At 35.4% G+C, this 12,627-nt stretch overlaps 1 protein-coding gene and 1 pseudogene across 1 annotated transcript; both read left to right on the forward strand.

Annotated features, from left to right (window-relative positions):
* The first annotated feature begins 238 nt into the window (after positions 1-238).
* Positions 239-5,288, forward strand: LOC131524509 (somatolactin-like). Its single transcript, XM_058751653.1, has 5 exons — positions 239-254; positions 508-698; positions 2,113-2,226; positions 4,835-5,014; positions 5,085-5,288. Exons 1-5 carry the CDS (start codon positions 239-241, stop codon positions 5,286-5,288), a joined length of 705 nt encoding a protein of 234 aa, XP_058607636.1.
* Positions 5,289-8,795: 3,507 nt separating this feature from the next.
* LOC131524090 (somatolactin-like) lies at positions 8,796-9,283 on the forward strand (annotated as a pseudogene).
* The last annotated feature ends 3,344 nt before the right edge of the window (positions 9,284-12,627 follow it).

The following is a 12,627-nucleotide window of genomic DNA, read 5'->3' on the forward strand; positions in this document are numbered from 1 at the left end:
TGCTGGCCTTATTATTAACTGTACTCATGCATTCATTGGCATTCTCGTATTCTCAGAGGTATCTGTCACGACGTCTGCATATGCAGGAGTCTGAGGAGAAGGCCACGGCTCTTCTTACACTCGAGCAGGTGAGTTCATGAATCTATGGATCTCTGAGAATATTCGCCAATCACTGCTATATAAAGCCAGTGCGTTTGTCTCGAATGCAGGCAACTGATCATAGACAAATCTGTGCAAAATGAACAGGGTTAAAGGTACATTGACTCCAGATTTTGATTTGCTCTTTGCAAGGAAATCAGCCTAGAGCTAAAGCCTGGAAGAAATGCGTTAGCGTCGTAATGAAAACAGCGCTCGCTTATTAAACATGTGATCTCTACAGAGAACAACAATATTTCTAAGGATATTAGCTTAACAGTTCAGCTGTTTCTTTGCCAAAGTGAATCTCTGAAGTGAGTCTCTCAGTTATGGCGTGTTTATCTGGTCACGTGTGTGTGTGTGTGTCCTCAGTTCTGCAGGCCTGGCTGTGGTGTGTGTCTCTGTGGCTGTGCTGGCCTTCTCATGCCGTTCCTCTGGACTGCAAAGACGAGACCGGATCGCTCATCCAATGCACTTCGATCTCTCAAGAGAAACTTCTAGATCGCGTCATCCAACACGCAGAGCTCATCTACCGCGTCTCTGAAGAGTCCTGCACTCTTTTTGTGAGTGAACCATCTCTATCAGTCAAAGAGTCTATCTGATCTTCACAAATATTTTCTTGCTCTGTATTTTTTGTCTTGTTTTCCAGTACAAATATTGAAATAGATAAAACAGATACATACTTGAGAAGCAAGATGACATAATCAGTCTAGTTTTCTGACAAATTTACCAAAATGAAGTAAGTTTATGCTTAAAAAAAGAAAAATGTCTGCCATCAGGACAAGGAAAATAAATGTAATTCAAAGGGAAAAGGAGACTGTTTTTCTACATACATGAACACTGCAAAAATAATTTGCTTAGCTTTTTTTTTTTTTTTTTTTTTTTTTTTTTGTATTGTTTTCCGGTAAATATATATATTAATATTCTTAAATTAAGACAAATTTACTTGAGAAGCAAAATGACATATCTTGTTTTCTAAAAAATAAAATAACAAAATTAACAAATTAGTTTTTTTTTTTTGTTTTTTCTAAATTGAGTCTTATAAAGTCATATTTTCTGAAAATCTAGAAAGATTAAGTGAGTTTAAAAAAAAAAAAAAAAAAAAAAAAAACTACCAATAGGGTAAGAAAAATAATCTTAATTAAGAGAAAACAAGACTTTTTCGAACTGCAGTGAAAGATGTTGATTCTTGTTTAGGCATTAACTCATTTTATACATTTGTCATGAAAAAAAAAAAATAATAAAAATAAAAAAGTAATTTTGCATCAAGTAAATATATCTTGATTTAAGAATGTTTAGACATTTCTACTGGAAAACAAGGCACAAATACTGAGGAAGAACGTCACTTTTTTTGCAGTGAAATAATGTATTACATCATATAAAGTTGTATTATAATGTTGACAGTATAGTGAACTGTTGCTAAATCCCTGCATTGTTTTTTTTTGTTTTTTTCTTTAAAGAAATATTAAACCCAGAGTCAGATAACGAATTTCATTTCATCTCATCAGCTGAGATATTATTAGCCAGACTGATAGCAAGTTTTCTTTCATTTAATGTCATTATTCTGTCTTATTTAATCAACCTTGCCTCATTATTGCCGGCTGTGTGCATGACTTTGAATTAATGAGACTGTAATCTTAATGAATAATCAGACTCATTATAAACACTGTGAGATGCCTATCAGTCTTGTTAGATTATTTCACCATTCTTAGGTAGATTGTCTCCTCGCAGTGGGAAAACATGCAGAGAATACATTCATTTGCCACTTCAAATCTCCATTCACACATTTATAAGGAAGGCTTTTCTGTCGTCTGAAGTGACATATGTGGGTAATTTTTTCATGTGAACCATTGGCACTGCACTGAAAACCTTAAATTAGTGAAATCTCAGAGTCAAAAGACAGCATCTAAAACACACAAACAAAGAGTCAAGACTCCTCTAAGATTTCCTCATCTTCGTGACCTGTGTGTCCTACAGGAGCAGATGTTTGTCCCGTACCCTCTGCATGCTTTGAGGAATCAGGGAGGAACCATGTGCCACACCAAACCCTTCCCCATCCCAGGCTCCAAGAGTGAGATTCAGCAGATTTCGGTGAGGAGATGTTTCATTGATTTTATATTGGAAACACAAACTAGCATTGTAAAGTGAGATGTCTTATGGACTCGAGAGATTTCAACCTCCCAGAGCAGGTTTAGCTTGTTGGCCAAGAATCAAAGCCATTTCTTCATTTTGCAATTTCTTTCTATTTTTTGGGTTGCTTTTTTTTTTTTTTATATATATGAGAAAGATATGTAGATTATGTTTCTGTGGATCTTGATTTATGGTGACACTTCAAAGTACATCTCAAGTATTAAGCTCTACAGTACATTGCAAAAATAATGTTTTAATCTGTATTTTTTTCCTTGCTTTCCAGTAAACATGCTTAAAAAAAACAACAACATCTGATTATTAAGATTTTATATAAGATTTGATTTTGGATTTGATTACATCTTGATCCCCCCACCCCCACTCAGTTAACAAATAGCTTTTTTATCTATTTCAGACATAAATCTAACAAAATGTAGGGACGTTTACATGTTATAACAAGACATAACCATTATTAATGAGCAAATAATTAATTAAAACCAATGGGACGACGGAAATCAATTGAATTCAGTGTATCTTGTGCAATTTAGCTTAGAATAAGTTAATTCAATTGGTTAATTAATGGGTAGATATATTGGCTGGGGAATAAAAAATTTAAAACATAAAATAAAAATATTTTATTTTATTATTGTTTTAATTGTATTATTTATATTCATTTGTATTATTATATTTTTACATGCACAAAAAATGGTTTTCTTACTTAGTGTGTTTGTCTTGTTTTCCAGTACAAATATCTAAAGATTCCTAAACCAAGATACATTTGCTTTAGAAAGTCTGAAAGTCAGAAAAATTCATCAAAATGAAGCATTTTTTCCCCTTAAAACAAGAAAAATAAATCTAAAAAAAAATCCTGGTTTCTCTCTGTACACACACACATAGCTAATGCCCAATTCATTTTGATAAATGTACACATTTTTCAGAAAGCGAAACTTACAATTTTAGTTTTCATGTAAAAGAAACTATGCAGGTTAATGTTGTTAAACAGCATGCACAGATAATTTAATTCACATCCATCCATGTATTTCAATACAGGTTAGGCTTGCACTGGAAAGCTGAAACCTGATCCATGTGCTCCAGCTCTGAGCAAATGAGCTCTTAACTGGTTTTGTGTGAAAGACTGCGGCAACAGGCTGTCTTGTTCATCTAATGCACTAGTGTGTGACATCTCTTTCAATTGAGAGACTAACCTTCCTCTAGAACAAAATTGCCTCTGTCTCCAAATAGGTTGTTTTCTTTTCAATATATCTTTTTTTTTTTTTTCTCCACCTGCTGAATAGATTTTAACATTCGCTGCAAAGTGCTTTAGTTTCTTACTAGTTAACGAGTCTTGTCACACCACCGGTGTACGCAGCCAGAGTAGACACATCTTTCCATTTGATTTAGACATTTTACAGTCTCTGAAAATTCATCTGGAGCTACAGTACATAAACCGTGTTGCAAAAACACTGAACATGGATTACCTCCTGTAACCTCGCCTTCACCGAGAGCGTTGCTGATTTATGAAGGCTGTAGTCTTGACTGCTGTTTCACAGTGTTTAGATGGGGTCAGCATTTATTTATTTGATAAATAGTTTATTTGTTTATACTTGAGATTCATGTAAAATGTGAGTTAAAAAATATAATTTATATTTTATTTTTCCGTGACATTTGCTCTGACCTTTAGCAGTAAATGGAACAATTTTTTTTTTTTTTTTGCGACTGTGCTTGTAAATGCCTTTTCCGCATGTGAAATTGAGGCTTGAAGGTTTCTTGTCAGGTCTAATATTGTTGCTGATGCCTTATCTTTCAATAACAGACTCTTTTCAATGTCTGAATCAGTGTTATTTTAGCATCATTTATATATATATATATATATATATATATATATATATATCAAAGTTATATAAATAAGTTTTTGGTCATTTTATTTCAGCTTTATTTTTTATTTATTTCAGTATGACAAGTTAACCTATAAATTAAAATTAGACATTTTATTTTAGTTCAGTTAAATTGTATTACATTTCTATATTCTGTAAAATTTCTATTATATTTCTTATTTTTATGACATTATATGAAATATATATTTTATTGTATTTAAATATTGTTTATGGTTTTAGTTTTAATTCATGGTAATAACCCTGGTCTGTATTAAAATGAGAACAAATCAAATCCTGAAATGTGCATCACAAACTTTTAAGGTCAAGCTTACATAATCAGCTTTTGTCAGTTGCATGCAAACTGGAATTATGTATATCATTTTCTGGTGTTTAGGAATAACAACGCATCTTGGTGACTTGGTGAGATGGTTTCTAAACACCAAAGAAATGTATAAATGTGGGCGATTGACTGTTAATGTATTCATGTTTCTCAAGTCAGAAAGTTCAAGCAAGTCGTTTTCACAGCTTAGTAACAAATGCTCCTTTTGGACTGGATAAGAAGTTCTGAAAGTTACAGTATGTTGTCCCAGTATATCAAACTCTTTTCTTTAGAAAAAACAAAACAAAAAGAAGAAATCAATGAACACTGGATTGTTCGTACCATGAGCCCTTTCACGTCTCCGGTGTGTTTTACGCAGGATAAATGGCTGCTTCACTCGGTCCTGATGCTGGTGCAGTCATGGATGGAACCCCTGACCTATCTGCAAACTACTCTTAATCGTTACGACGACGCCCCTGACGCTCTGCTGAACAAGACCAAGTGGGTGTCTGATAAACTGCTCAGCCTCGAGCAGGGGGTGGTGGTCCTCATCCGCAAGGTAAATCAATAATAACAGCGTCTCACTGTGCAGCCAAGCCGAGCAGCATTTCACTCCGCTTTCTCCGCAGATGCTGGATGAAGGGATTCTGACGCCGTCCATCTTCGAGCACACGCTGACCCCATACGACGAACCGTCCCCAGAGATCCCGGAGTCCGTGCTCAGGGACTACAACCTTCTCATCTGCTTCAAGAAGGACGCCCACAAGATGGAGACCTTCCTCAAGCTACTCAAGTGCCGTCAGAGCAACAAGCTCAGCTGTCTTTCCTACTAAACATGCATCTTATATCAAAAGAAAACGCTTATTTTGAAGAATCGAAAGTGCTTTTTGAATTGGCAGTAGTTACCCTAGTTAAATGAGATCCCTTAGTGTGAAAATAAGCCAGAAATGGCTTTATTTAGTGTAAAGTGAAGGGAACAGATGAAGATTCACACCGCTCTCACACACATCTGCACTATTGATTTCCTCCTTTCTCTTCCAAACTTGAGTTTGAATGTGATACAGACTCAACATAGTCTTTCAGTGTTGCTCCAGGTCTCTGGTGTGTTGGCAGGCATGTTTTTTTTTTTTTCTTATAGTGGAGATGGTTTCACCTTTGTATTAGTTCGATGAAAAAGCTCTTGATACAGAAATATGCTAATGACGCCACAAAGCAGATTGTAAATGTTTGTGTGTGTGTGGGCTGAGGGATTTGTTCTAAGAGAGTAAAAGCTTTACTTTATGGATGAACATGGTGGAAATTTACATGAGATATGACACAAGATAAAAATATCACTACTGGACGACCAAAGAATAAGAGCAGAATGATTGAATAATATAAAATGTGTCTGTAAACTAAAAGAAGTTGATTTGTGCATATGCAGATTTTTTTCTTACTTTATCTTTGTCGAATTATTCTTATCTATGTAAATAAAAAGAGGCATATAATATTTATCTGTGTGTGTGTTTATATCTATCTATCTATCTATCTATCCATCTGTGTCTATTTTTTTCTAAGCACAATCTCTGAAAATCCTTGAAATAAGATAAATGTATCTGAGTAGTAACACGCAATAAGATGCATAAAAAAAAAACAAAAAAAACATGCAATCTATGAAAACAAGTCTGAATTATATGCAAGTAAATTGATCTTATCCTCCAAAGTTGTGGTCAAATTATCTGGCAGTAATTTTCCATCTAGACAGGATGAGGTGAATATGAATAAAGTTAGCGAATCATGGTTTAATAGTTTGGCTCCCTCACTGTTATGCCCTTTTTCTGAGGGTTAATTGACTGTTATAATTAAAACCAATGGGACGACGGAAATCAATTGAATTCAGTGTATCTTGTGCAATTTAGCTTAGAATAAGTTAATTCAATTGGTTAATTAATGGGTAGATATATTGGCTGGGGAATAAAAAATTTAAAACATAAAATAAAAATATTTTATTTTATTATTGTTTTAATTGTATTATTTATATTCATTTGTATTATTATATTTTTACATGCACAAAAAATGGTTTTCTTACTTAGTGTGTTTGTCTTGTTTTCCAGTACAAATATCTAAAGATTCCTAAACCAAGATACATTTGCTTTAGAAAGTCTGAAAGTCAGAAAAATTCATCAAAATGAAGCATTTTTTCCCCTTAAAAAAATCCTGGTTTCTCTCTGTACACACACACATAGCTAATGCCCAATTCATTTTGATAAATGTACACATTTTTCAGAAAGCGAAACTTACAATTTTAGTTTTCCATGTAAAAGAAACTATGCAGGTTAATGTTGTTAAACAGCATGCACAGATAATTTAATTCACATCCATCCATGTATTTCAATACAGGTTAGGCTTGCACTGGAAAGCTGAAACCTGATCCATGTGCTCCAGCTCTGAGCAAATGAGCTCTTAACTGGTTTTGTGTGAAAGACTGCGGCAACAGGCTGTCTTGTTCATCTAATGCACTAGTGTGTGACATCTCTTTCAATTGAGAGACTAACCTTCCTCTAGAACAAAATTGCCTCTGTCTCCAAATAGGTTGTTTTCTTTTCAATATATCTTTTTTTTTTCTTTTTTTCTCCACCTGCTGAATAGATTTTAACATTCGCTGCAAAGTGCTTTAGTTTCTTACTAGTTAACGAGTCTTGTCACACCACCGGTGTACGCAGCCAGAGTAGACACATCTTTCCATTTGATTTAGACATTTTACAGTCTCTGAAAATTCATCTGGAGCTACAGTACATAAACCGTGTTGCAAAAACACTGAACATTGATTTCCTCCTTTCTCTTCCAAACTTGAGTTTGAATGTGATACAGACTCAACATAGTCTTTCAGTGTTGCTCCAGGTCTCTGGTGTGTTGGCAGGCATGTTTTTTTTTTTTCCAGACACAATCCCAGTACAAGAACAAGTGCCAAAAGTTTATTAATATCCATATAATATTTATCTGTGTGTGTGTTTATATCTATCTATCTATCTATCTATCTATCTATCTATCTATCCATCTGTGTCTATTTTTTCTAAGCACAATCTCTGAAAATCCTTGAAATAAGATAAATGTATCTGAGTAGTAACACGCAATAAGATGCATAAAAAAACAAAAAAACATGCAATCTATGAAAACAAGTCTGAATTATATGCAAGTAAATTGATCTTATCCTCCAAAGTTGTGGTCAAATTATCTGGCAGTAATTTTCCATCTAGACAGGATGAGGTGAATATGAATAAAGTTAGCGAATCATGGTTTAATAGTTTGGCTCCCTCACTGTTATGCCCTTTTTCTGAGGGTTAATTGACTGTTATAATTATGACCAGAGGGTAGGAAAGACAAACAAACAGGCCTGTTAAAAATGTTAATGAGGTAGTGGTTCTCTAAAGCTCTGTCTGTAACCAACGGCCATCGCGATGGCAACAGTAGCAGTGTGTTATTAAAGAAAACAATCACAAGAGACGACCATCTGGGAGCCCAAGCATACCTCGCATCGTCCTTATGATCCCTGTCATGGAAACATCACGTCAGCTCATCCTCACTTTTCTCAAATCATTTGCAAAAAAACTCATATTTTCCCACACTCTTGTTTTTAAAATCATGGTCATAGTGTTGAAGTTTTAAAACATTTATAATGTTCATTACAAAGGCTCCACGGATTAATTATAGATTCAGAAACACGAGCAAACATTCTACAAACTGGTAGTTTTCGGATTTGTCCTTGCATTTATCAGAAATCATTTAATTATTTATCAATGGTATGAAAGACATTTTATTTTAGTTCAGTTAAATTGTATTACATTTCTATATTCTGTAAAATTTCTATTATATTTCTTATTTTTATGACATTATATGAAATATATATTTTATTGTATTTAAATATTGTTTATGGTTTTAGTTTTAATTCATGGTAATAACCCTGGTCTGTATTAAAATGAGAACAAATCAAATCCTGAAATGTGCATCACAAACTTTTAAGGTCAAGCTTACATAATCAGCTTTTGTCAGTTGCATGCAAACTGGAATTATGTATATCATTTTCTGGTGTTTAGGAATAACAACGCATCTTGGTGACTTGGTGAGATGGTTTCTAAACACCAAAGAAATGTATAAATGTGGGCGATTGACTGTTAATGTATTCATGTTTCTCAAGTCAGAAAGTTCAAGCAAGTCGTTTTCACAGCTTAGTAACAAATGCTCCTTTTGGACTGGATAAGAAGTTCTGAAAGTTACAGTATGTTGTCCCAGTATATCAAACTCTTTTCTTTAGAAAAACAAAACAAAAAGAAGAAATCAATGAACACTGGATTGTTCGTACCATGAGCCCTTTCACGTCTCCGGTGTGTTTTACGCAGGATAAATGGCTGCTTCACTCGGTCCTGATGCTGGTGCAGTCATGGATGGAACCCTGACCTATCTGCAAACTACTCTTAATCGTTACGACGACGCCCCTGACGCTCTGCTGAACAAGACCAAGTGGGTGTCTGATAAACTGCTCAGCCTCGAGCAGGGGTGGTGGTCCTCATCCGCAAGGTAAATCAATAATAACAGCGTCTCACTGTGCAGCCAAGCCGAGCAGCATTTTACTCCGCTTTCTCCGCAGATGCTGGATGAAGGGATTCTGACGCCGTCCATCTTCGAGCACACGCTGACCCCATACGACGAACCGTCCCCAGAGATCCCGGAGTCCGTGCTCAGGGACTACAACCTTCTCATCTGCTTCAAGAAGGACGCCCACAAGATGGAGACCTTCCTCAAGCTACTCAAGTGCCGTCAGAGCAACAAGCTCAGCTGTCTTTCCTACTAAACATGCATCTTATATCAAAAGAAAACGCTTATTTTGAAGAATCGAAAGTGCTTTTTGAATTGGCAGTAGTTACCCTAGTTAAATGAGATCCCTTAGTGTGAAAATAAGCCAGAAATGGCTTTATTTAGTGTAAAGTGAAGGGAACAGATGAAGATTCACACCGCTCTCACACACATCTGCACTATTGATTTCCTCCTTTCTCTTCCAAACTTGAGTTTGAATGTGATACAGGCTCAACATAGTCTTTCAGTGTTGCTCCAGGTCTCTGGTGTGTTGGCAGGCATGTTTTTTTTTCTTTTTCTTATAGTGGAGATGGTTTCACCTTTGTATTAGTTCGATGAAAAAGCTCTTGATACAGAAATATGCTAATGACGCCACAAAGCAGATTGTAAATGTTTGTGTGTGTGTGGGCTGAGGGATTTGTTCTAAGAGAGTAAAAGCTTTACTTTATGGATGAACATGGTGGAAATTTACATGAGATATGACACAAGATAAAAATATCACTACTGGACGACCAAAGAATAAGAGCAGAATGATTGAATAATATAAAATGTGTCTGTAAACTAAAAGAAGTTGATTTGTGCATATGCAGATTTTTCTTACTTTATCTTTGTCGAATTATTCTTATCTATGTAAATAAAAAGAGGCATATAATATTTAAAGCTAAACTGCAAATGTGCTATAGCCAATGATGTTTTTCTTTTTCATGCATTATTCTGGACCCAAAAGCATAGTATGAATTTAATATAGCCCACACCTGACGGTGGCACTAGACATCTGCAGTAAAAATACCGTCAAGGAAAAGTGGAGGCAAGAAGATTTTTTTTTTTTTCTTATAGTGGAGATGGTTTCACCTTTGTATTAGTTCGATGAAAAAGCTCTTGATACAGAAATATGCTAATGACGCCACAAAGCAGATTGTAAATGTTTGTGTGTGTGTGGGCTGAGGGATTTGTTCTAAGAGAGTAAAAGCTTTACTTTATGGATGAACATGGTGGAAATTTACATGAGATATGACACAAGATAAAAATATCACTACTGGACGACCAAAGAATAAGAGCAGAATGATTGAATAATATAAAATGTGTCTGTAAACTAAAAGAAGTTGATTTGTGCATATGCAGATTTTTCTTACTTTATCTTTGTCGAATTATTCTTATCTATGTAAATAAAAAGAGGCATATAATATTTAAAGCTAAACTGCAAATGTGCTATAGCCAATGATGTTTTTCTTTTTCATGCATTATTCTGGACCCAAAAGCATAGTATGAATTTAATATAGCCCACACCTGACGGTGGCACTAGACATCTGCAGTAAAAATACCGTCAAGGAAAAGTGGAGGCAAGAAGATTTTTTTTAATATTCACACCCAAATTCTCCAAGGGCATAAAATATGTTAGTATAAGAATGCTGAAGAGAAATGGAATGGAACACAGGTCTGATATTATTTATGTACTGTATGTAGGCTGTGCATGTATGTATTTTAGTTCACTTGCACGATTTAGCATGAAATGGACATTCGTCATTCTATTTTATTTTTCTTAATATCATTTATGGTATGCTTGGTGGTTGATGAGAAATAAGATATGACCAACATGAGAAATTACTTTGTTTTTATATCAAATATAAGATGTGTACAGGTTTCATTAAATACATTTTTACCAACAATAATTGAATAAATGTGCACATTCAAAATAGCCCTGAATGGACATGAAGATTGTGCTAGCGTTTAATATTCCACGCCCCCGTCTCCATGTCCAAGTTCCTCTTATCAGAAGGTGTAAATCACCGTCTGGCTGTCATGAGAGGGGTGCTCCGGCACAGTGAGGGTCTTGTGGGCAGGATGTGGCGGTGAGGCCTGGTGTCAGCAGTGTCAGGTTCAGCTTCCTGTGTCCTAATCATTTCAACATGGAGGCCCATGCCTGGGCTCTGGCTGCTAAACCGCCACCCTGGGCCTCACTCCGCCAGCACTGCAAAGAAAGCAGCAGTGTGGACCTCCACCCCTCAGCCCCCTTCCGCTCCCTCGGCTCTGCAACCATAAATATTAAAGATCTGCTATACGAGAGCGGTGCAAAGTTTGGGGAGTTGGGGAGCGGTGGTGACTAGATGATTTCACAGTCTAAGTATTATAACCTCAGGTAAGAAAAGCCAGACTGCTGGAGCTCAGGAAAGAGACTGTGTGCTTACTGGAGTAAAGAGGGAGTGAGGAAACAAAGATAAATAGATGTTTCAAGGGATAGGTCACTCAAAAATGAAAAAAATAAATAAATAAATTGGTCATTGTTCCAAAAAATGTGCTTGTATTTCTTTGTTATGCTATTACAGGGAATGGGGACATTAAAATGGATGCAGAAGCATCATAAAGGTATTCTAAATATGTCTCATATGCTACACTCTTAAAAATAAATGTTCCTTATTGCCATTGATGTTTATGTGAAGAACTTTTAACATCCATGGAACCTTTCCATTCCACAAAGGTTCTTTATATTGGAGAAAAAAAAAAAAAAAAAAGGTTCTTTAGATTATAAAATGTTCTTCACAACTGGCTGTAATTTAACTCATTATTCACTAATTGATAATCCTCCTCTTCAGACTGAATCATTGAATCAGTGAGTTGAACTCAAGAAACAGTTCAGTCTGATCCATTAACAAATCATTCACACTTACATGAAATTTGCAACTGCTTGTATTTCTTTGTTATGCTATTACAGGAATGGGGACATTAAAATGGATGCAGAAGCATCATAAAGGTATTCTAAATATGTCTCATATGCTACACTCTTAAAAATAAATGTTCCTTATTGCCATTGATGTCTATTTTTTCTAAGCACAATCTCTGAAAATCCTTGAAATAAGATAAATGTATCTGAGTAGTAACACGCAATAAGATGCATAAAAAAACAAAAAAACATGCAATCTATGAAAACAAGTCTGAATTATATGCAAGTAAATTGATCTTATCCTCCAAAGTTGTGGTCAAATTATCTGGCAGTAATTTTCCATCTAGACAGGATGAGGTGAATATGAATAAAGTTAGCGAATCATGGTTTAATAGTTTGGCTCCCTCACTGTTATGCCCTTTTTCTGAGGGTTAATTGACTGTTATAATTATGACCAGAGGGTAGGAAAGACAAACAAACAGGCCTGTTAAAAATGTTAATGAGGTAGTGGTTCTCTAAAGCTCTGTCTGTAACCAACGGCCATCGCGATGGCAACAGTAGCAGTGTGTTATTAAAGAAAACAATCACAAGAGACGACCATCTGGGAGCCCAAGCATACCTCGCATCGTCCTTATGATCCCTGTCATGGAAACATCACGTCAGCTCATCCTCACTTTTCTCAA

The sequence above is a fragment of the Onychostoma macrolepis genome, chromosome 18 (assembly GCF_012432095.1).
Source record: "Onychostoma macrolepis isolate SWU-2019 chromosome 18, ASM1243209v1, whole genome shotgun sequence".
Taxonomy (NCBI): Eukaryota; Metazoa; Chordata; class Actinopteri; order Cypriniformes; family Cyprinidae; genus Onychostoma; species Onychostoma macrolepis.